This window comes from Vicugna pacos, chromosome 24, assembly GCF_048564905.1.
Source record: "Vicugna pacos chromosome 24, VicPac4, whole genome shotgun sequence".
Classification (NCBI taxonomy): Eukaryota; Metazoa; Chordata; class Mammalia; order Artiodactyla; family Camelidae; genus Vicugna; species Vicugna pacos.
The window spans coordinates 13,731,757-13,757,678 of record NC_133010.1 but is presented as its reverse complement, the minus strand read 5'-3'; the positions used below and the strand labels follow the sequence as shown (position 1 = coordinate 13,757,678).

Genomic DNA, 25,922 nt, shown 5'->3' with positions numbered 1-25,922 from the left:
GAAATCAGACTTTATTTAAAATCCCAACCCACCACTTATTAAAAACTTTTAAACTTTTCTGTGCTTCAATTTCTTCATCTATAATATATGAAAAAAATAACCTACTTCCTAGTTATTTTAAGGATTTAGGTGAGATACTGTTAGAAGACACAGTAAGTGCAAAGCACTTAGCACATGCCTGACACGTACAGTTAAGTGCTCAAGAAGTGATGGAGGCGGCATGTACAACATACTCTATTTCAAGTACATCATGGATCATCGTATACAATTATGAGACAATTCTGGAAAACTGACTTTGGGTACCTACCCTTTAAAAATACGACATTTGTCCCCCAATGGAAAATGCTTTACACCAAACTTTTAAGTTCAGGGATGTTTATGTTTTAAATAAAGTTATATCTGTTAAAAGCTGCCTTTCTTAATTTCCTGCGTATTCTCTCTGTTGACTTCTAAATTTCTAATTTAACAACATGAGACAAAAATCTTTTTACAACACTACATGTAGCATGAATATGTGCAGTTGTACTGTAAATCTAAATATAGGTACAGAAAGTGTACATGCAAATTCCATTATAATGGTTACCTACAATGACGGAAGGAAAGAAATGGGACTAAAGAAGGGTAAAAAGGTGATTTCAACTCTATGTTTCTTCTTAAAGGAAAATAAAAGTCACCAAGCAAACATGCCAAGATTTGTTGGCTCTGGGTAAAGGGGAGCTGAATGTGTCTTGTAGTCTCTGCATTCGTCTATCATTGTTTACTTGAGTAATTTAGAAAACATAAACACATACAGGCCTCTCCCCCTAATTAAACTTCTCAGCTGGTCTATGAAACAGGGAAACCAAAAAACAGGAAAATACTATGCTACATTTCTGATATTTTTAGGAACATATTGTACAAGCAGTTTCCCTAAAGTTGATCCATAATTGCCAAACAACATAAGCAGCCGTGCTGTATTAAATCTCTCTCAAAATTTTAAATTGGTTTAGTGTTCTTAAGCATTAATACAAAAAGGTTATTCTAGTTGTGCCCTATATTCAGAATGGGTTTATCAGTTACTGGGTTATTTAGTCCTTAGGTAATCCTACTAATAATCCAGAAATGAGCTAACAGGTGTGGCAGCTAGCCTCTGAAATGACAGCCAATGATCCCGGTACTTACTGGTACACACTCCTGTGCAGACCCCTCCTCCACCCCAGGATTGGTATGTGTGACCAATGGAACACAGCATGAGCAACAGTATATATACTACTTCTGAGATAAGGTTATAAAAGAGTACGGCTTTCATACTGGGTTCTCTGATCACTCTTGGGAGAATTTAACTGCCAGGTCATGGAGACACTCTGGGAATCTATGGAGAGGCCCACGGAGAGGAAAGAATTGAGGTCTCAGGCCAACATCCAGTGAGGAAGTGAGATTTGCCAACAACCACAGTAGTGAGCTTGGAAGAGAACCCTCCAGCCCTAGATGGCTACACCCCTACTGACAGCTCCACCACGAGCTCGAGGGCTAAGCCACTCCCAGGTTCCTGACAAACAGAGAGAGAACAAACACTTCGGGTTTAAGGAGCTAAATTCTGAGGTAGTTTGGTAAACAGATTAGCAATACACTGGAGTATCACAAAACCAACTTAACAGAGAGAAAAGTAAGAGCTAAGAATAACTCAGAGAAATGCTCTTAAATCACACACAAAAAATCCAAAAGCTTCAGAACTAATTATATGGAAGCTTCATTAAGATTATGTCATAAAAGGTGACTTTATGTATCTTACAACATCTCAACTTCAAAATGAAATTCACTTCTTTTATAGGTTACTATATAAATACAGTTTCTTGAATACTATTTTACAAAGTAACATTTCCCAGTATGTGATGCTCACAGAACACTGGTTGCTCAAGACAGTTAAGAGTTGTTTCCGAAAAATCAGTTCCATGTTCAAATAAATTTGGGAAATACTGGATTAAGTTTTTAAAAGGTCTCTTTACAGTAGGTGTTCCCAGAGTCATAATGTGTCAAATGACACTGTAATTCTTCCAAACAGGGGCTATATTAAACAAACTTATTTGACCAAAATTTTTTTCACAGTACATATAATACAACTGGTATTCTGTGGAATATATTTTGAAAAATAAAATCGTATCTTTTAGCACACAAAACTGTATATTTAAAAAAACCTCAGTTGTTTATAAACCACACAATTCTTCCCCCCCACAAAATGGAATATTACCTCTAAGGTTTTTAGTATCTATTATGTGTTGAAATGGTAACATTTTGGAAATACTGAATCAAATAAGATAGATCATTTAAACTATTTTCACTCATTTCTTTTCACCTTTCTTACAACATGACTACCAAGTAACCTAAAGTTATTTATGTTGACTACTGGACTGCACTGCTCCCTTGTGTGAATAAGTGATTCTAAATACTGGCAGGAGATAAGGTGGCTTAAGAACACGTTGAGTCACATTGCGTTTTTAAATCTTTCTCACCTATAAGACTGTGGATAAGTTGACATCTCTATGCCTCAACGTCCTCAAATTTAAAATGGTGTTAACATTATCTACCTCACAGGATTCAAACACTAAAAAAGAAAAGCTACATAAGCAGGTATCAGGTATGAGCATCATTATTCTTTATTATGTTAATTATCATGTTAATGTTAATCATTATGTTAATAACAAGCAAGAAAGCACACAGTTCAAAGTCAAACTGGCCCTCACCTGTTTTGTTTTGTTTTTTAATAATTTAAGAATGTAGGGCACTTGGTTGTTTTTGTTGACTTAATACAACTGGAGATGAGACTGATGGCTAAGGTACAGGCTGAAGAAAATCCAAGAGTTTCCAAACTTTGGTTTTTTTTTGATAGCTCCCTCTCTCCTTTAAACACAAAAGTGGACTTATAATTGAGCTATTCTCCCAAAGAATACACATCTATAGCAATATAAACACATAAATTTATGGTACAATATTGTTTTTCGTGGAGAAGTCACCATAGCCAAGTAAACATCATGGTCGTCCACTTGACACAGCTTTATTATAGAACCTTTTATTTTATACAGACTTAACAAAGAACTTTACCTATACTTTTCTATGTTCTGTCTGCAAAGTACAGGTAAAGATATTGGTTAAATCACGCCTGGAGTATTCCGCTTACCTTTCCCTAGTAAATAATCTAAAGCTGGAGAAAACAGGTAGCTCTTCAATAAAAAACATTACCCCATGGATTTAAACTTTCATCCCCAAAAAACACACTTCAGGACTCTTCTATCCCTATAAATCTAGATAACTCCAACTATCTCAATTAAATTAACTACAACTTGTTCTTACTTCCTCGTCCACCAGGCCAAAAAAGGCTGTGGCAAGTTTCATTACTTTTATAATACTTTTTATTTTCTTGAGAGGTTAAGTAAAATACTGGATAACTAAGAAAATTCTCAAAAGATAAAAAATTTTTAAAGTTTTTTTAAAAGTTTAAACTCTCAAAAGAAAAAAAGTAAAAGCGCCTCATTGCTAAAGAATGTAATGTTCAAGACAAGTTTGAAAGCCCAGTTTAACTCCCAGGGGAGGACAATTCGTCTTCTTTACTAAGACCTCGTGGTCTAAGAGGCAGCATCTTCTTACCCTCACCTGCCTTGCCACTTTCTAATTCCCTCTCTATGGCCGCTAAGAAGTCTCAATGCCCTTCTCTGGGGCTCATGTTTTTTATACTAATTACCCAACAGCCTGCTTGTCCTGGGAGTGCCTAGAAAAACTGGAGGCTAGGACCACGCAGTCTTGACATCCTCTCTCATGGCCCCTCCTCCTGTGGCCACCGGAGACAACGCGCGGCCCCAGCCCGACGCCACTCCACCGGCTCCGAGATGTAAACATCGTCCTTCTCTTCCCTGCCCGCCCCCAACTTCCCTCTCTCGGCCCGGGCTTTGCGGCAGCTCAGAGAAAAAGGGAGGAGACCACATACCCTCGGAAGTGAGGCGAGAGAAGGGCTTAAGCAACTCCGCGAAGCTAAGGTGATTGAGACGAGTGAGCCGCTCAGCTTCGTCGCTACACAGCGCGGCGACACAGGGGACGAAGGAGTCCGGAATGAGCTCCTGCACTGACTGTACACACTGGGCCATCACCGCGGGAGAGGCAGCGGCGGCGCCCGCCGTCCGGCCCACTCTCAGAGGCTGATCCTGCGGCTGCAGCAGCTACTGCCGCCGCCCGCCGGCCTGGCCCGGCCGGGCGGGGCCCCGCACTGAAGCCTTGAGACCAATAGAAGGAACAGACGCCGCCGCCTCGGCTCCAAGGGCACCCGCCACCGACCCCTCCCCGTCACCGCCGCTCCTCAGCGCTCGCCCCGGCGTCCTCGCATTCCACCCTGATAGGTGGAGACGCCGACAATCGCCAGTTAATCCTCTCGACGGCAAAGCCTTGGTCACTGCCCGACCGGAACCGCCATGTTGAGGCCGAACCCTGACCCACCGGCGTACTTATCCCGGCAGCCCCCGCGCTCGTCCCTCACGTGACGGTGTTAAAGGAAGCGATAGGGGCGGGGGAAGAGAGCCGAGAAGAGGGAAGTGAAGAGCTACGGAGGCCGGTCGGGAGGCTGGAGCCGGAAGTGCGACAGGTGGGCCCTGCTGGGCGGGGCTAGGGCGGGACTAGCAGCATGGTGGGCGGAGCCAGGAGGGGAGGCTCGCGACGATTGGCTTGGTTCTCACGCACGTACTTGGCAAAGCCCGGCGAGGTGCGACTGGGAAAACCGCAGGGCGACGTTGGTGGTCCGTGCTGTCACAGTGATAGAGGCGTCTGCTCGCCTTTCACGCCGAATGGGCCCGTTTGGAGCCCCAGAGGCCTCCCTTGGAAACGGTGGGCAAACGATGTGGCTGTTTGCGCCGCTTCCTGCCCGCTCGCCCTGCCCGTCCCACGCTCTGGTGGAGCGTCTCAGGGCACCTGCTCACCGGAGAGAGCGTGCTGGCCGCCCGGTGCTTGGGGGCTTCGCTGGAGCCGGCCTAAACAGGCCAGGTATCGTTTGAACACAACAGTGCTTTCAGAAAGCTTTTAGAAAGGACTGCCACGAGTGTAGACCGAGTCAGTGATCAGAAATGTGCTGTGGGCGCTGCAGTTAACTCAAGTGTAAAAGAAAGTCCTGCGTTACTGCATTCTTGTTGGTCTCACGGAAAGGGTGTGCCTGCAAACATCCGACCCGTTCATCCGCAGCCGCTTCCTTTTTTACGCTCTGCTTTACAGTGATGGAAGTGCGAGAAGCCAGTAATTATGTACCGAAGGGAGGCCTGAACTGGCTTCTGTTCCTGACTTAATTTTTATAGATTTTTTCCTCTAAATATGTAGAAGTGAATGAAAGAAATTTTACTATAATGTCATTCAGCTGACTGGATTCCTTCAGAATTATATGCCAGAAATATAAGGCAAGAAAAAATGCAACGCTCTATCATGATTTTATGGTCTTTGACTTAAAGGAGGCTTCCCCAGCAGCGTTATTGCAAATTGTCGGATTGTTTGGCACCCTGAAGTTTCTACCATGGTAAGAATTTGTGACAGGTATGTCTCCTGTAAATTGAAAAATGGGAAGTAGGAAAGGACAATAGGGCATAATGACATGACAGCTTAGCCACAGATCAATCTAGAAAAGATAACAAGTTGAGGATCTAGAAATTCATTTCCTTAAAACTATCTGTGCTTGAGGACCTCTTGGAAATTCTTCTTTTATCCCCAGGGATACACATTCCCTTTTAAATACCTCTAATATATCCCTTACTCTTTATAATGTAAGAATCTCATACAACTGAATATGACTCAAATTATAAGATGTGTTTTTTGGTAACAGGTCTTCTTAATGCAAGTGTACTACTTTATTTGGTACTCAAAGGTTAGAAAGGCAATTTATTTTTTACGCTGAGGATAAAACTAGCTGTATTAGATTCTTTGAGAAGGACTTTCAAGGGCAATTTAGCCTAAATGGATTTTTGGAGATATAATTCACATACTATAAAATTCATCCCTTTAAAGTGTACAATTCAGTGGGTTTTAGTATATTCAGAAAGTTGCACAATCATTACTACTAATTCCAGAACATTTTCATCACCTCAAAAAAAAACCCCTGGTACCTACTAGCAGTCACTCTTCGTCCTGATACCTGCTCTAGCTCCTGGCAGTCACTAATCTGCTTCCTGTCTCTATGGATTTACCTATTCTGGAATTTCATATAAATGGAATAATACAATATGTGACATTTTGTGTCTGATTTCTTTCACTTAACATAATGTTCAAGGTCCATCTTTTATCATAGCATGAATCAATAGTTCATTTCTTTTTATGACTGGGCCTAAATGGATTTTTGTCTTCTGCATTGATTTTACAATCTCCATAGCCACACATTGTGTTTCCAGTGAGTGACTTCACTGTAAAAATCTATTTTTCTAGTCTATCCTAAACGAATAACATGTTCATCTTCTGAGATCTTGTCCTCCCCTGAAGATTAAAGTCACTGCCACATTTGCTTTTCAGCCTACAGAATGGGGAAAAGAGAATGGGCAGTACATGACTAATGGTTTAAAATCAAATCATAGAAATGGCTTTTGCCAATTTCGCTCACATCCTACTGGTCCCTGTGAGTATCATGGTCACATCTATCTCCAAATGAGACTGGAAAATGTAGACTTGAGAGTTCAGTTGCTAAATGAAGAGGAGAATGAATATGGGATGACAGTCAAGGATCTCCACCCTACTTTATTAGAAATGAAGTACCCTATAGAGTGTATTTGCCTGGGGTGTAAGAGATCACATATCTTTCATTTCTCTGACTCCTTGGGACATTGGTCCTCTTTGCATCACATATCCTCTGAACCATTTACTCTGTCCATGAAAAATAAAGTGCTATGATTGGCCAGGCCTTAGCCATGTGCCCATCCTCAAGGCCAAGAGGACGAGGTCTGCCACTAAAAGAGAGGAGGCTTGCTAACAAAATAATAACAGTAATGCAAGCAACTAAGGACCTCTTTTCCAAGTACCAAAGATGAGACCCAGCTTCTTTCTCTCCCGAAAATCAAAGAATCTCATAAAACCTATGCTATGTCAATAGGCTTATATTATGAAATACTGTGTTATCAAATGTTCATGGATTGTTTTATTTTGCATGTATAATATTGCCAGTCTCTTCTGATGTCTGATGTGGTCAAATTGGGAGAACACAGACGCTAAAGTCAGAGAGGCCTGGATTCAAAAGTAGCTTGACCACTTGTGAATAAAAATAACATCACCATTATTGATCACGATATGTTAAGCATGGCACTTTATATATATTGTCACAAAATTCTTATACAAACCCTGAGAAGCACTTGTGTCACCAGTTTTCAAATGTGGCACCTGAAGCACAGAGCAGTTAATTAACTTGCCCAAAGACAATCAGCACTGGAGCAGAACCAGCTCAGTTCTTGACCCTAGAGGTTTGATCACTGGGATTACTTGCTTTTCCACTTATGTCCTTGCTTTGAAAGCATTACAGAAATTTTGGCTTGCAATTTTAGCAAAAAATATGTAACTTTTAACAAGTTGCTTATCTTTTCGGAGCCTTGCATTCTCATCTATAAGCTTATGAAGTTGTAACTAGAAGATTTATTCATTTCAATGTGAAGATCTGAGTCTGTAATTCTTTCCACTATTACTCAATTTCACCATGTCAACAGTAGATGGTGCTATTGAGTATTGGCTTCAAAAGCCAACTGAAAAACAGTTCTGATTCCTAAGTACATGGATCTCACATAGGAGATACCTACCTGCACATCAGAGAACCGGAGGTCAGGGGATGCTGAGAAACTTTGAACAGTAAAAACGTCTTACATTTATGTGGTATCTAATAAATATGAATGTATATACAAAACAGAAACAGACTCACAGACATAGAAAATAAACTTACGTGGGTCACCAGAAGGGGAGAGAGAGGGAAGGAAGGACAAATGAGAGGTATGGGATTAACAGATACAAAATACTATACATAAAACAGATAAGCAACAAGGATTTAGTGTATAGCACAGGGAATTATTTCCAATACTTGTAATAACCTATAATGGAATATGATCTGCAAAAATGCTGAATCACTGTACTGTACACCCGAAACTAACACAATATTGATTTACATTATTGTAAATCAATTGTACGTCAACTTTTTAGAAAAACATTTCTTAAGATCAAAGATTTTATGTTGTGCTACTTTAAAACATGAAAAAAAGAAAGGTTTAAATATATAATCCACATAGTGGCCCACACTTTTTATTTTGTTTACTGTACTAGATGTTTTAAGTCAACTTATTATCATTAAAATTCTGACTAAAACAGATGGCATCCATTTCCTGGCTGTTTTAAGGATGAATCATAGCCACAGTTTTGTACTTGAATGCTCATAATTCTATTTTATACTAGTTTTAGGCATTTAGGCTCCATATAAATCCTCCTCTAACTTAATCACCAGCAGGTAAAAATCTTTTATACATGTTTTCTCCTTTGTGCTTCTAAGATAGGGAATAATATTAGTGCTTCATTTTAAATTACATATAAATACTTCCAAAAACAACTTTGGATATGAAAATTGTAGATGGAAGGGAGTCATGGGTAGGAATACTGAATATCTCAACTCCAGACAATTCTATAAACATTTAGTCCTCAAGATTTAGGCTAAAAATAAATACACTATTACATGCAATATTGTAGATTGGTTGCGTAAGACCCATGACTTTTCATTTAGGAAAAATTATAACATCTTTTTTTTTTTTGACGGAGTTCCTAGGGATTGAACTCAAGATCCCATGCATGCTAAGCTTATGCTCTACCACTGAGCTATACCCACCCCCTTACAACACCATATTATATGTGAGGCAACACTCGTAGAGAGGTAAAATCATTTCCCCAAGGTTATTATACCTAGTTAGGCACAGAGCTAGGAGAAGCTTCCCAGTTTCCTGACTTTCATTCTCAAGCACTTTTCATTATATTCCCTCAGTTTATATATTAACTCAAATTTGTTTTTACTTATTTGTCCCTCCTTATTTCAGAAATTATTTAATGCAGCAGATACTATTTTAATGAATATTTCTTTATAAATGTTTTTATTTCTAATACATTAAAAATGACTGTGTCTACATAAAAATGAAAGAAATAGTTACAACTGCTAAGCAGTCCCCCAAAGCCATGTACTTTTTTACCTAACTTGCTATACAAGTTCAAAAAACATATGCAGTTTGAAAGAAATTAAAGAGGACCTTAACACATGGAATGACATATCATGTTCATAGATGGGAAGACTTAATATCATTAAGATTGCTACACTCCCCAAATTGGTCTGTAGATTCATATCAAAATACCAATTGGCTTCTTTGCAGAAATTGACAAGCCAATACTAAAGTATATGTCTAAATTGAAGGGATCCAGAAGAGTCAAAACTATCTTAAAAAAAAATAAACAAACACAAAGTTGGAGGACTCAAAGTAGCTAGTTACAAACTTAACATAAAGCTGCAGTAACTGAGACAGTGTGTTACTGGCCTAAGGAAAGACATAGATAAATAGAATGCAGTTGAGAGTCCCAGAATAAACCCTTACACTTAAGGGCAATTGATTTTTTTAAAGGATACTAAGACAATTAGAAGAAAATAAAATAGTCTTTTCCAACAAACAGTACTAGGTCAACTGGTTACACATGCAAAAAAATGAAATTGGACCCCTACCATAGACACAAAAATTAACTCAAATGTAATCAAAGACCTAAATGTAAGTTCTAAAAAGATAAAACTCTTAGAAGAAAACATAGGCGTGAATCTTCATAACCTGGAATTAGGCAATGGTTTCTTAGACATAACAGCAAAAGCACAAGCAAGAACAACCACAAAACGATAAACAGAACATCACCAAATTTTAAAAACTATGTTTCAAAGGACACTTAAGAAAGTGAAAAGGCAACCCACAGAATGGGAAAAATTTTTTGCAAATCATGTATCTAATATGATTTGATAAAAATCTGATAACTTATCTCGTAAATCCTGCCTAAAACTGGATTTTGATGCCATAAATGTAGAAGTACAAGGGAAAAAATCTAGTATATATGAAGAACTATTACAACTCAATAATAAAAAAGACAAATTACCTAATCAAAAATGTGGAACACCTAGTTAACATCCATCACCATACATAGTTACAAAAATTGTTTTTCCTTATGATGAGAACTCAGTTCTACTCTCTTAGCAACTTTCAAATGTACTAGACTTACTGTGACCATTTCACAATATATACAAATACTGAATCATTACCTTGTAAATCTGAAACTAGTATACTGTTATATGTCAATTATGGCCCAATAAAAAATAAATAAAAATAAAAGGAAACTCTTAATCAGATAAAAATTATGTAGCAAACATCCATAATATTATACCTAAAAGTTAAAGGTAAGGATCATTCCCTTTAAAATAGAATGAGACAAGAATGTCCATTATCACTGTTTCTATTCAGTACTTTTTTAGCTTCCTTACAAAAGCAGCTAGAGAAGAAAGAAATGAAATTTCTAGGATTTTGAAAGGAAGAAACAAAACTTCACTTATTTAGAAACGATACAGTGGGCTAAATATATAGTGCACCTTCATCATATTTATGTGGTTGTCCGTGTCCTCTTTAATTGTCCTCCCAAAAGTAGAAGGCAGAACTCATATTTTCAGCTTCTCTTATAGCTGAGACATCATCATTTGACTTGGGCTTTTTCAGTTAGATATACATGTGCAAGAATCCTATCTGAAAGTGATTTATGTGAGGAAACATATTTTTGGAACACTTCCATTTATGCTTTCCTTAGCAGTGGCAGAAGCACAATAAAGATGCCAATTCCACAAAAATTAATCCAGAGGTTCAATGCAATTCCAATCAAAATACCCACAGAGATTTTATGGAATTTGACAAACTAATCCTAAAATCCATGGTTAAGAGCAAAGATCTAAGAATAGTTAAGATAATTTTGAAGATGAGTAAAAAGGTCATGAGATTTACCCTACCAGCAAGCAAGACATATTTATAATACGATTATTAAGAAGACAGGAGTAAACAAATGAGCCAATGGAATAGAACAGACAGCTGTGGGATAGACCAAATTGAAACATGAACAAAGCAATTCAGAAAGAGATTTTTTCAATAAACGCTGCTTCAATAATTGGTTATCTCTATGGAACGAAAATCCACTTAATTTTCTATGTTGTGACATACAAAAAAATCAGGTCAGGTAGAATAAAGATGTAAACAGTAATAGCAAACACTTACTTGATGCTTATTATGTGCCTGGTATGGTTTTCAGCATTTTACATATCCCAGTTCATTTAGTCTGTACAAGTGACAGAACGCAACACAGTGTGATACAAGTGACAGAGAGTCATAAACGAGGAAATCTGAAAGACCAATAAACATTTAAGTACTCTCAAAGTTTTTAAACTATAAGCAGAGGTTGTAAGTAGATAGTTCTCAAAAAAAAGATGCACAAATAGGCAATAAACACATGAAAAGATGTTTACCATTATTAACTATCATGGAAATGAAAATTAAAACCATAGTAAAATGCCGTTATGGTTATAGTCTAACAGACAAAGAATAACAAATGTGATGAGAATGTGGAGAAGTTTGAAACTTCATATAACTGCTGGTGGGAATGTAAAGCGATGCAGCTGGTTTGAAAGACAAGCTGTTTTCCAAACTGAAACACAGAGCTGCTCAAACTGCTAAACATAGTTACCATATGATCCAGCAATTTTACTCCTAAGAGAAATGAAAACATATGTCGCAAAAAAAAACTTGTACCTGAGTGTTCATAGCAGTCGATTCATAATAGCCAAAAGTGGAAACAATCCAAATGTTCATCAGCTGAAAAATGAATAAGTAAAATGTGGTATAGCCATGAAATAGAATATTATTTGGCAATAACAAGGAATGAAGTACTGGTACATGCTACAACATGGATGAACCTTGAAGACATGCTACATGAAAGAAGCCAGTCACAAAGGACACATATGACTCTATTTATATAAAACATTTAGAATAGGTACATCTATAGAGACAGAAAATAGATTAGTGTTTGTCTGTGCCCAGGGCAAAGGGGGAGACGGCAGGGGTGGGGAGTTGGGAGGTTATGGCTAAGGGGCTCCAGGTTTCTTTTAGGAGTGATGGAAATATTCTAGTACTGATTTTGATGATGATTCATAGCTTGGTGAATGTCTAAAAGCCATTGAACTATATGCTTTAAATGAGTGAACTGTATGTGAATTATATCTCGAAAAAGCTGTTATGAAAAAATGTATAAATTCAATGTTTTGCAATTTTTAAAAAGTCAGAGATGAGGAAAACTATTACAATTGTGTTATAAGGTTTGATAACAACAAAACCATAAATGAAAAGAAATTCTAGTCATGGTTCTTCCACTGCCTAGTTTTAAGAACTTGGAACTAGTCAGTTAATCTTTCTGGTCTCAGGAATCATCACCTATAGATTAAAGATTGTTTGAAGGCTGATAACTCATGATTCTGAACAATGGGCCTTAATTTTTAGAATCACAGGCTTCTCTGAGGATTTGATAAACATCAGAAGCATTCTGGTGAAAATCAGAAATAAGGCACTATTAATTACTATTCATATTTAATATTGTTCTGAAAATGTGGGCTAGTGAAATAAAAATAAGAAGTATATGTATTGGAAAAGAAAAACAGATTATTATATACACAGAAAGCCCAGACAAATTTACTGAAAAAATTGTGAGAATTAATAAAAGTATTCAAAAAAAGATTCTAAAATCATAAAATCAACAGCAATGAACAAGAATAATTCAATTAGAAAATATTTTTTAAAAAGATATCACATTCAAATCCATACTCTTGAATTAGAAGATTATCTCAATCTAAAAATTTCAGTGTGTATATATGACAAAAACAAAACAAACCAAACAAAACTCCTTAAATATTCTTGTCAAAATGCTACAATAACAGATAAGATTGCAGTCAATGGTCAGTTAAATTCCAAATAAGCACTACTTTGGATGTATCCCACAGAATTTGATGTTTGTTTTTCATTTTAATTTGATTCAAAATACTTTCCAAATTCCCTTTGTGACTTATTTCCAAATTCTCTTTGCTATTATTTTATGGATTATTTAGAAGTATGTTATTTATTTTTCAGATATGTTTCTATTATAGATTTATAATTTAATTCCATTGTGGTCAGAAGGCACTTTGTATGATTGAATCATTTAAAATTTATTGAGTTGTTTTAAGGCTCAGAATATGGTCTATCTTGGCAAATGTTCTTTGCAAAAAAAATGATGGATTCTGTGGTTGTTGGAAGGATGTTCTCTAAATGTTAACTATGTAATGTTGATTAATAGTGTTCTTCAAGTCCTCTGTATCGTTATCTTGTATTTTCATATTTATCTGTATTAGTTTCTTAGCGCTACTCTAACACATCGCCGCAAACTGAGCAGCTTAAAATTTCAACAGAAATTTCTTTTCTGACAGTTTTGGACTGTAGAAGCCCAAAATCAAAATGTCAGCAGGGTCATGCTCCCTTAGAAGACCCTTAGGTCTAGCTTATGACGGGTACTGTCAAACCTTAGCATTCTTGGGCTTATGGCAACTCCAATCTCTGCTTGTTGTCACTTGGCCTGCCTCCCTATGTCTCTGTGTCCTCAAATCTCTCTCTCTCTCCTTGTAAGGACATCAGACCTTGGATTTAAGGCCCACGATAATCCAGCATAACCTTATCTTAACTTGATTACATCTGCAAAGACCCTATTTTCAAAGAAGTTCACGTTTATAGGTATAGGGATTACGAATTCAACATATCCTTTTGAGAGATGCAATTCAATCCACAATATGATCTTTATGTCTAGTGGTATATCCTTATATCTATCTTCATAGAAGGATGTATCCTTCTATGTCTTTAGACTAAAATTTTGACTAAGATTTTTGGTGTACTACTATTTAATTATTGAGAGAGAAATATGGAAATGTCTGACCATAATTGTGGATTTGTCTTATTTCTCATTTCAGTTCTATTCTGTCATGTAATTTGAAGTTCTTTATTAGATGCATTGACATTTAGTATTACTAAACTCTCTTGATGTTGACTCCTCTAGTTAAGAGTGTCTGTTATTACTACTCCCGTTAAGCATAATACTGGAGGACCTAGCTAGAATAATAAAGCAAAAAAAAAGAAAAAAGAAAAAAGAAAGAAAAGAAATACATGGTTTATGGATCAGAAAGAAAAATAAATAAATCTCTCATTATTTGGCAGAATATTATGTTCTACATAGAAAATCTATTTTAGTATCATAGAAAAATTATTTATAACAGAAAAAGAGTTCTATAAGTTTGCTAGATAAAAGATAAATACACAAAAAATCAATTGTGCTATTATATGTCAGTACAATTAGAAATTAGGAAATAGACATTTTCATAGATACATTTTTCAATAACAAATATTTGAGACTACGGATATAATATTTATATATAATGATACATACAGTTGTTTTTAAAACATGAAAGTACTTTGTGATGAAAACTACAAAATGTTATTGAAAAACTTAGGAATTTGAAAGAATACTTAAGTGGATAGAGAGATATACATTGTTTATGAATTCAGCACTGTAAAGATGGCAGTTCTTCCCAAATTAATTTGTAAATTCAATTCTAAGGTTAAGAATATAAAAATCACAAAAGAAGAAGTGAGTTGATTTTACTACTTCAAAATTTAAAACTATTATTTGTTCAAAAATATAATAAAATTCAGAAAACAAAACAACAGGAGGGAAGATTTATCATATATATAACAGAAACAAATATATTTTTCATATAAAGAATTCCTCATAAGGAGTTTTTATGAGAAACATATATGCTTTTTGTTATATTTATGATAAATCTTTCCTTCTTTTTGTTCTTATGCATCTCTCAAATCAGTCCCATTTTTTCTTTCTGTCCTCAGTTATTATCTCCCTTTAATGCTTCATTATACCTCACCTCAGTTTTTCAATGGCCAATTAATTGCTCTCTCAACTTCAAGTCTTGCCCAGTTCCAGTTTCATTCTCCAAAGTGAACTCTCTGAAATGCATATCTAAACATGTTACTCACTTCCATAAAAATTTCCAGTGATTACCCCTCAGTACATGGCACTTATTAGGATATATCTTGACTGGGCCTTTGCCCTCCTCCCAGGCTTTTGCTTCTCAAATGCAAAATTTTAACCATATTTGAAACATTTGAATTTTCTTAAATCTAAGAACTCTCTTTAATTAGAATGGAATTTTAATAGAATTTCCTTAAGGCTTTAGTAACAGAAAAACTGAGATCCACTAAAAATAACTCAAGTACAATGCAAAGGAAAGTAAGTTGTTACCATATAGACTTTTCATAAAATCCAAGGGCAAAAGCTGAAATATAACTGGGCTTGATGCAAACAGAAAAAGAAATGTTAGAGCCAAATCTCCTTCCTCAGTCAAGGTTCTTAAAGTCTTTTGCATCTCAGCCTCCTTTTCTCTTATGGAGTTTCTGCTTTTTGCTAAGCCCTTTTCTCTTTCCTTTTCTTCTTCTTCTCCTCCTCTTTGACCTCCTCCTCCTCTTCCCCTTCCTCCTCTCTTTCTTACACACACACACACACACACCTTTTCCTCTTTACTCATTTTGCACCATACTTAATATGATCGTCCAAACCCCAATTCCACATGATATAATAAAGTATTCCCTCTGTCTCCCTGTTCAGTTTATTAAAACAGATGGAAGAATTGGTTGTTTTTAGGTGTCCATCCTTGCTTCAGTTAGCTATGGTCAGTGACAAGCAGTCATGTACTATAAAAAGGATTACATAAAGGGCAGGCAATGAAATCTATATAAAACTTCCTTTTAATCTGCACCACTCTGCATCACCCTCTTTTCACCTGATTAATTCTTATTCTTTCAAAATTCAACTCAAATTTCACTTTTTCAAGAGATAGACTTCTCCAACCTTCAAGTCTAACCATAAGATGTCCCTCTATGTGTCTCATAACATAGCTTAATACAGAATCTAACTCATTGTAATATAATCATATTTGTTTTCTCATCTGTTCTCCCATCTAAATTTTGAGTTTTTAGAGAGAAGATACTCAGTAAGCACTCAATTCATCACCCACATAAGATAAATGAGTGAAGGATATAAAGAGATAAATCATAGAAGTTTTATTTGATGGCTTTGTAAATTAATGTCCCACTTTTGAAAAGCAATTTGGTGGCAAGCATCAAGAGCTATGAAAGTTTTTATAGTCCTACCTGCACTTGATTTCACTGTGGAGTATTTAGTTCATTCAACAAATATTTATTGACTACTTTTTATAGGTTAGACACTGCTCTAAACTCTAGGATTTAGAACAAGGCCAACAAAGACCTAGGATAATTGTGTCATGACTCAGAAGTTTGAACCATGAGGGCTGCTCTCCATGGTTCTGAACTGTAATAGCCCATTAAGGCACAAGTCTAGTTCACTAATATCTCCTGTGTAATCTTATCTCAGAGTTGTGAATCAGAATATAGAAGAGGGGATAATAAGAGAAAATTTAGAAGGCAGAGAAAGAGAGATCATTACAAAGGCATAGCCACTTAGAGAATCAGGCAGAAAAAGGAGATTTATTTTAAGATTATTTTCGAATAGTTTCAGCTGCAAAGTTCCACAGTAAAGAAAACACTCAACATAATAAAAAGACAACATAAGCAAAGGATAAAATATTTGCAGACCGTATTTCCAATAAAGGGTTAATCTCTAAAATATGTAAGGAACTCCTACAACTCAATAGCAAGGAAACTAATAGTTAATAAAATGGGCTAAGGACTTAAATAGATATTTCTGTTCCCAAAATACAAATGATCACAGGCATATGAAAAAATGCTCCATGTCACAAATCATCAGGGAAATGCATATCAGAACCATAATGAGATCACACCTCACACCTATCAGGATGGCTATTATCAGAAAGACAAAACACAAATGTTGGCAAGGATATAGAGAAATTGAAACCCTTGTACACTGTTAGTAGGAATGCAAAATGGTGCTGCTGCTATGGAAAACAGTACAGAAGTTACTCAAAAAAATTAAAAATGAACTATCATATGAACCAACAATCCCACTTCTGGAAGTCTATCCAAAAGAATTAAAATCAGGATCTTGAAGAAGTATTAGCACTCTTCACAATAGCTGTGGAAACAACCAAAATGTCCATTGACAGATGAATGGATAAAGAAAATGTGGGGTAAACACACAATGAAATGTGATTCAGCCTTAATAAAAAGAAGGAAATTCTGCCATATGCAAAACATAGCTGAACCATGAGGATATTATGCTAAATGAAATAAGTCAATCACAGAAAGAAAATACTGCATGATTCCACTTGCAAGAAGTCTCCAAAAATTCACAGAATCAAAGACTTTAAGATAGGCAGATTTCCTAAACATAACACAGGACACGTATGAAAGAGATTGCTAAATTGGACTTGACTAAAATTTAAATTTCTACTCAACAGATATACTGTTAAGGGAGTAAAAATGCAAGTCATAGAATAGGAGATGATATTTACAATATAAATATATGACAAAAAGATTTGTATGCAGTATATATTTGTAATTTCTGCAAATCAATAAGAAAAAGACAGACAATTCAGTTTTTAAATAGGAAATGATTTGCACCAGTACTTCACAAAAGAGGACATTCAGATGCCCAATAAGCATATGAAAGGGTGCTCCCATTCAATTGTCACCTACTGTAATGGCTAAAGTTACCCATTGCCAATACTCAGTGTTGGCAAAGATACAGAGCAACTGGAACTCTCATATTCTGCTGATGGGAGTTTGGTTGATTCAGTCCCATTGGCTCCAGCTCCTCTTTACACTTAGAATCCTCAGAACTGAATGAATCCATTACTGGCTTGCTTAGCTAGGCCAGGACCCTCTCAGAAACACAAACAAGTCACATCTCAGTTGTCTTAATAAGACCAAATATACTTTTATGGGCCCAGCAATTCCACTCAAATACATATTTAACACATATGCATGTATTTACCCCCCAAAAGATCTGTACCAGAAAGTTCATTACAGTTTATTGATAGTAGCTCTAAATGTCTGTTGACACTAGAGTAGGATAGATTAGGATGTATTCACATAATGGAATACTATGCGAAAAGAATAAACTAATGCTTCATGTACAAAGATATACTATAAGATTTATGTAACAAAATACATCAGGCAAAATTAAGCTGTAATAACAGATGTCAGAATAGTGGTTAACTTTGGCAGAGAAATATTGATGGGAAAGGGGGGTGAGGTAGGCTTCTGGGGTGTTGGTTATGTTCTATTGGAAAATTGTGCCCTCTCTCACATCTCAGGCATTTTCTCATGCTGGTTAAGTATCAAGAAATCAATGTACTAGCGTTGCTTTCTGCTGATAGGCAGTAGTGACACTGCAAATATAAGTTTTGGCTGATAGTAGCTTAAAATAAACATCTTAGTAATGACAATACTTTTAAAACATAAAAATTAAACAGAAATTATGCTATAACAGTGACATGACAGGAGCGAGGGGTCTTATTTTGGGGGCAAAACACTTCACAGCACTTCCTATCATCTATTTTAAGGGTCAGCGCTGACTGCCCCTGGGTAGAAAACCAAGATAATTGTTTGGATAATTTAGTTCTTTCTTCATCCACTTTTCCTGCTGATCCCCCAGTTTCTAAAACGAAACAAAGTGAAACAAAGAACAACCAATTCTGTCACAGTTATTTGAATTGTTCAGCGCAAAGGGCGTTGTTTGGTTTGAATTGTATGGTTTGCTTTCCCCAGTTAATCATTCTACCTTGCCTATGTAAGGGTACTGTCTTAAGGCTGCTGTCATGGAAAAGCAATTGAGTGCATTTTCCAGAGGTAAGATGACTCAACTCACTCACTTAGACTCACGTTGGACTTGAACTCATGTTGCGTTTAAAGCCACATCTATGAAAACACCAACAGGTACAAAAGTGTTAATACTATCTGTGGTCCAAAGTTGGCTTTGTGTATTTATTTACTTTGGTTTGCAGATTATGGTTTACATGTTTGAGCAATGCTCTAGAGGTTTTCAGAAGACAGAATGCCTGATACCATCTTCCTCTTTTACATCTCAGGCAAACCCCTTAATCTACATCTACCTAAATTCTCTCATTTTTACATAGACCTAAATTCTCTCACTTTTTAAAACGAAGTTACTTCGTTTTACTTATCTGGAAATTATTATATTTATATTTGTCCACTGATCTGAAATTCTGAAATAGTCAGAAGTATAATTTTTAAAAAGATCTAAGATCTAAAATTCCTTTTCTGTACTTCAAAGTGTATGGTAAATTTATAGAAACGTTTGCTTGAATTCCTAAAATCCAAGTAGAAATCCTTGAATAATGATAGCTACCACTTACACGGAGCATTTGTCACAGGGTAGGCACCATTCAGAGTGTTCTATTTGTATTAATTCGTTGAAAATTCACAATAATTCTAAGAAACAGGCCCTGTTGTTATTCCCACTGCATAGTTATACACAAGTAAAACAAGGCACAGAGAAATTAATTGACTCACCCAAGAAATCTTGTGTAGTTGATGGTAGAGTTAGAATTTAAACTTGACAGTCAGACTCTGACTCATACTCTTACCTGTTGTGTGCTATACCCTTTCTGTTGCCATGACTCTTTGTAACATCATAACTTATATTTTGACTTTCTCCTTGGTAATACTTGATAAATGGATTTGAACAGAATCCTTAATATTGTATTTGAGAAATAACAGAGTTGGTGTTTTCTGAGAAAAACCACAAGGTATGAAGAATATTGATTGGAAAAATAATACTTAACATTTCTGCTTTAATTTGAGGAATCACTGGCACAAGTCTTAAAACCATATGACCATAAAGTTTATTAGAATAAACCAGAACAAACTTATAAAATACATCCTGGACCTGCTGTTCATGTTTTTAAATAATCAAGTCAATGTCCTGGCCAAATTTCCTTCTAAACAATATTCTGCCCCACAAAACTAACTCGAACTTCCAAACTACACAGTGGGCCAGGATGTGAAATTGGAGACATGGACTTTGTATTAGTTACTGTAAAAATAAAAGGCCCAGATCGTCACTGATACCCACTAAATTCACTGGCCTTACAAAGATATTTGACACTAAACTTGGCAGCCATTAAGCAGGTTTGAGCATCCAAAAATTTCAAGAATATTTTGAAGTCTACAGTGTTATGTTTGGTCCCATAAAATGTGAAAGAACTTTGAAAAATATAAGATAGTATTTAAATATAAAGCAGTATTTTTACCATCATCAGAATCTGCAGGCTTCTCTATTCTTCAACATCAATAGATTAAAATCTGAGAGTATACAGTTCTTCTTTCATCCATCTAAATTGCCCTTCCAGAAAGGAAAGGCGACTCAATCTTTTTGCAATCTCCTTGCCCGCATCTGTGCATAAACTCAACTGCTTTGCTGAAGGCTGTTACCACTGTTTGCAGTTCTTCTTATCCCCTTCTGCAAAGCTCCACCCTTCCATCGTGTCCCTCTCCCCAACCCCTCCTCACCCAACATGCATTCATTGACTTTGTCCTGTCATTCACGCCCCCATCCCTCAGTCAGAGCAGTGCATCCGTGACTGATACTTTATTGAGGCACTCTACCCACACACAGGATGTGATGCCCACGGGATGTGATTTTCATCCTACTTCTGAAAGTCAGAGAGCACTTCCTGGGATGCTTCTCTGAAAATTGATAACAGGTTTTCTTCCAGAAAATTGCAGGGCAAGTTGAACTCAATCTATTTTAAGAAAATACCCTTGAAGTTTCAATTTTTTAAAAAGCTGAAAGGTTATATTTCTGGCTCTGTAAGTTCTACATATCTGCAAATTATATCCTTGAGGTCATCATGTGAGATATTTTTTACTACTTATGCTTGCAAATATACATCAGGAATATGAATGAGATCAGGCACAACTTTGCAGTTAATTTGGAGCTGTGAGAAATACGGTTCCAAAGACCCAAGTTCTGTATCAAATTTTACCAGGAAAAGCTTTTCAAATGTATTAGAGAATTGTGCATTGTGGCCTAATTCCTTCATCAGATTCTGGGTTTCACATTGACCAAAGGGCAAGAAAGGACATAAAATCAAATATTCAAAATGGATTAAAAGCTACAATATTCCAGCCAAGTGGTAGCCTAGCCTCTGTTTGGTTACCTCTGATGATCCAATATCCAAGCAGAAATCTAATCTCCACATCTTAGGCTGAGCTAAAATATGCCTCCTCTGACATCTACCCTCTGTCTGCATTTTGCTTTCTGGAGAAATATATACTAAGAATGCTGCCTCCTTTTACATATTTACATATTTGAAGAGAGCCAGCCAGCTACTGTGTGCCCTTATAATCTGCTCTTCTCTGGTCCAAAATAAACACCCTCTTTAGCTTTTCCGTTTGTGGATGGTTTAAGTTACCTCTCCATTTTTCCCTCAGTTCTCTTGAGAATAATTTCATTTGTCCACGTTCCTCTAAAAATGCAGTGCTTAGAACTGAACACAGTGTCCCAGATGTGATCTGACCAGTACAAAGTACAATGAAACTATTATCTTCCATCATTGAGAGAGTATAATTTTTTAAGGTCATCTAACAAATAAGAATTTTTTTAAAAACCAAATTTTATGCCTCAAAACATAAAATGGATCAATCGATGAATTACAGGGATAGGTAGATTGATAAATGTGTGATGGAGCAAATTTAGTAGAGTGTTAATTGTAGAACCTAGGTGGTGGAGGGTGGTTTTCACTATACATTTCTTTCCACCTGTCTCTGTTAGGAATTTTTTATAATAAAATATTGGGGAAAAGCCTAAATTGTTACACCTAAATAAATAATATTATATATTATTAAATTTAAAAGAAACAAAACTTTACAATGACTGTCATGTATGTAGCAGGCTGTCCAAGAGTATGTCTGAGTGTTTTTATTAAAGAGCCAGCATGTATTGCTTGTTTGTTTGGTTTTTTATTTTTGTCTGTGTATGTGCATGTTTTAAAGAAAACTTGCAGAATATATAGTTAAAAGTTTATGGGACATTTATTTTTGTATCCACCATCTCGGTATACTTGATATTTAATCTTAACATAGATATCCCACCCTTTTTAAGGAATAAGTTGCATTAGCATCCGTAACCACTTTCATTGAATTCAATTTTAAATCAGACTGTCAGCTGCACAGAAGTGAGCCTTGCCTGAGCAGAATTCCCCTGGATCGGACTCACTCAGGGCATGAGTGTAGTCCTTGGCCAGCTGTTGCTGTAAGATCCAGCACTTACTGATATCACAGCTCTTCTCCCAGGGAACAAAGAGGGCTGTTATTTAGGGAAGCCTCCCAGACAGGAAACTGGCATGATCTATTTTCTCACGTAAATATGAGTCATGCATTTATTTTTCTGAGCAGAGTAGATGTTTCTGTGAAATGGAGAAAATGTTTTCTGTAGCAATGGTAGTGATCATAGAAAAGAAATGCCCTTATCAAAATGCACGTGGGCCAAGATCAGACAGAGTTGGGAATCACCGTGCTGTCCAGCAGGTGATGGCTAGAAACAGGATGTGAAAATTATTTGTTCACCATCACATCTCCAGCCTTTGATACAATACTTGACGAGAAACAGACCCTCAAAAACTTGGAAAGTAATTCAGAAAAGGAGGACAGGAGGAAAATGCTGGAGGGAAGAAGTTTCAGGATTACTGTAAAGATCAAAAACACCAGATTAAACCTGAAACACTGTTGCAGGATGGGATCTCCAAAATCAGTGTCCAACCTCTTTATCTTAGATATGGCAACGAGATAATTTATCCAAGGTTGCAACATCTCAGTCCAGTTAGTTACTGAGTCATTCCTAGATAGGACTCCAAACTCTTAATTCAGAGCTCTTTATGTAACAGTAGTGGAGCTGCAGAAGGAATTACCAAGGGAAGGCCCCAGGATCTCACGCTCTGGCCCCAGATTAGTTACATAAGCATGCCCGATTGGAGGAAGCTTGAGAAGAGGTCTTAGCCACAGACCTGGAAGAAACCCTGGGATTTAAACGTGTAATCAAAAGCAAGACACAGTAAAGCAATTTGATCCTGAGTACCATGCTGAGACTGAGCAAACTGACTTAGGTTGTTATTTCCTTACTGCCAGGGGCCCACACCTCTGTCCACACACACCGGAGTCCCCTCTTTTTGATTGTCCAGGTTAGACTGAGGTAGCTCAAACTTGGGGACAGAAGTTAGCGCTCTCAGAGATGATAACTTGTCAGTAGAAATCAGAGACCATGACAGCATGGATGAAAACTACCAACACCTGTGCCGGAGGATGCTAACAGATGTTATCCCTGACATACCGAAAAAAAAAGTTCTGTAGCCCATCTTTGGAATATGTTTAAACAGGTTTATTCACTGCAGGATTCACAGGGCTTTTAAAATATTAATACAAGTTTTGAATCTCTAAAGGGCAAACTGGTTCTCAGACTTTGCCAAACTTATTTGTCCATTCTTAAATTAATTTAACAAGGAGTCCATTAGACAGGTGGATCTAATGCCCCGTCTGCCTACTGAGCAAACTGAAATCTAAACCTGTAAACGCCTCAAAGTTAGGAAATTGAAACCTAAGGACAGTCATCTACAAACAGCCACCTAGGCTTTAAGCTACAGCCAATCAAATAATTTCCTTTGTCTGCTTCTGTACTTTCTCTGTAGAACTCTTTCCCTGGCTCCTTTTGGCCGGGCACTCTTTACCACTTCTGGTTTGGGGCATCCCTGTCCCAAACGGTTTTTACTCAAATAAACCCTTCAAATTTTTAACAGACCTCAGTTTAGCCTTTAACACAACAAACCTCTTACATTTTATTTTCTTAAGACTTAAAGGATTTATTTTTCCAAGGAGTACACTTGAGGACAATGGTTTTCAAATTTATTTTTGCTGTGACTTTAGCTAGGGATGTATTTCATATATGAAACCAGTATACACATACTTGTAAATGTAAAACTGAAACAAGTGTTTCATAAGACAATACTTACCTTTTTTTATATGTGCTGCACATCTTTTCTATTCTATTTTTCTTTCTTTTTAACATGTGCTGGGTTTTTAAACCCACTAAATTGATTTCACAATCTACCCATAGGTCACAACCTGAAGTTGAAAAAACTGCTCTAGCAAATTCTGGGGTATGATTTAGCAATTTCTCCTTCCCTGTAGCCTCTAATGTTCCTGTTGCCTGTGACCTGTACAATATTATTGACTAAACCTAGGATCTACCGAGGATGAATCCAAATAATAGAAGAGGAACCACAACTACATTACATTCTAACACTGTGGATATGCTGTTAACAAGGATGAGGTACTGATTTGCAACAATTTATAAAATCTCTTGTTCAATGAATAAAGCAAGATGTACAGTGTTGTATAAAGTACGCTCCCATTTGTACGATAGAGGCGTTATATATACATTTATATGGCCGGTATACATAAGAGTATTTCTGGAGTATAAACTGGCCACAGTGGTGTGTCATTGGTTGGGGTTACTGTGGGAGGGACATTTGTTTTTCACTGTTTCCTTTTAATATTGTTTTAACACATATTACTTTCTCAAAAATAATAATATACTATTAGATAAATAAGCATATTTTATGAGAGATGGGAAAATCTGAAAAACAAAAGGACTTCGAGTATTTGACTTTTTGTAGGTCACAGCTAGTGATGAGGTCTGGGTTCAAATCTTGAAGACACGTACATGCCATAGTGATTGTTAGCTATTCCATTTCATTCATTGTACTCCTGACCCTATTAACGAGAACTATCTCTGCCTAGGGTGCGCATTCTTTATTCTACGTCTTCCCCAATATATGGCTTTTTTTTAAACACAGGAAGAGAGGTCCAAATATATTTTCTCAGGATGGTGCAGGTTTTTCTGTTTTGCCTGCAGTGAGGGTAGAAGCACCAGCAGCAGAGAAAACAAGAGAAACTGACAAGAGGAATATGCCCGGGGAGGGGCAGGGCTCCAGAGAAGAAAGCAGAAGGGGGCTATACTTTGGATAATTCAAGAGGGACAACAGCAGTGGTTTTCAAACTTTAATATCCATAAGGATCACCAGGGGTGCTCATTAAAAATTTAGCCTCCTGAGCCCTGCTTGCATAGATTCTGATTGTGTGTAGGGAGGGGGTGATCTTAGGAGTCTTGGAATAGGTAAATTCTCCTCTCTGAAGATTCTGGGACAAGGCTCATGTAAAGTGAAGTGTGAAAATCCCTTGAGAAAGAAACATAGGCACAAAAGACAAAACAAAAATAAAAAAAAAATACAAAACCAAAGATCATTTCTGCTATGCTTATCTCTGACACAGAACTGATATAAAAAAGTTCTGTTTTTAACCTCTAAAGCAGGTTTTCTTAAATTAGTTAATACATGTAAGGAACAATGCCTGGCACAGAATATCGGTTTAAAGTGAAAGCTATTCTGAGTTTGTAAGGATATGTAAAAGAAGAGCTGTTAATTAGATAAACCAGCTCTATAGATGACGCAGCAGTGGGCTGCGAGATCTCGTAAGTATTTCTCTATAACTTGAAGTTCTGGGTCCGAGAATGTTGGTTTTCCAGACAGTGAATTAAGTAAACTTGAGGGTCTATACAGTATCCAAACAGTGTTTGAAAGTGGTGATACAGTCCTGTTTAAAACAGTTGTGAGGGAAACGTCCAACTGGTTTAAAACTTGTCTCTACATTGTCATCAATGGCACGTTGCAGCAACAACGTTATTAAAAGTGCAACTTCACCAACGTGTGACATGTACCTTTGACTCTTTTCCTTACTTCATCTCACCAGATT

At 36.7% G+C, this 25,922-nt stretch overlaps 2 protein-coding genes across 3 annotated transcripts in view; one reads left to right on the top strand and one right to left on the bottom strand.

The window, feature by feature from the left end:
• TRAPPC8 (trafficking protein particle complex subunit 8) overlaps window positions 1–4,115 on the bottom strand; it is a 63,215-nt gene extending 59,100 nt beyond the window's left edge. For both annotated transcript variants that reach the window (XM_015239924.3, XM_006205073.4), the window contains exon 1: window positions 3,959–4,115. In XM_015239924.3, the coding sequence (XP_015095410.2) occupies window positions 3,959–4,115 (157 nt within the window). The remainder of the gene's footprint in view (window positions 1–3,958) is intronic.
• Window positions 4,116–4,480: 365 nt separating this feature from the next.
• The window catches only part of RNF125 (ring finger protein 125), a 74,779-nt gene continuing 53,337 nt past the window's right edge, over window positions 4,481–25,922 (top strand). The window contains exon 1 of the mRNA XM_006205072.4: window positions 4,481–4,606. The gene's annotated coding sequence lies outside the window, so the exon portion shown is untranslated. The remainder of the gene's footprint in view (window positions 4,607–25,922) is intronic.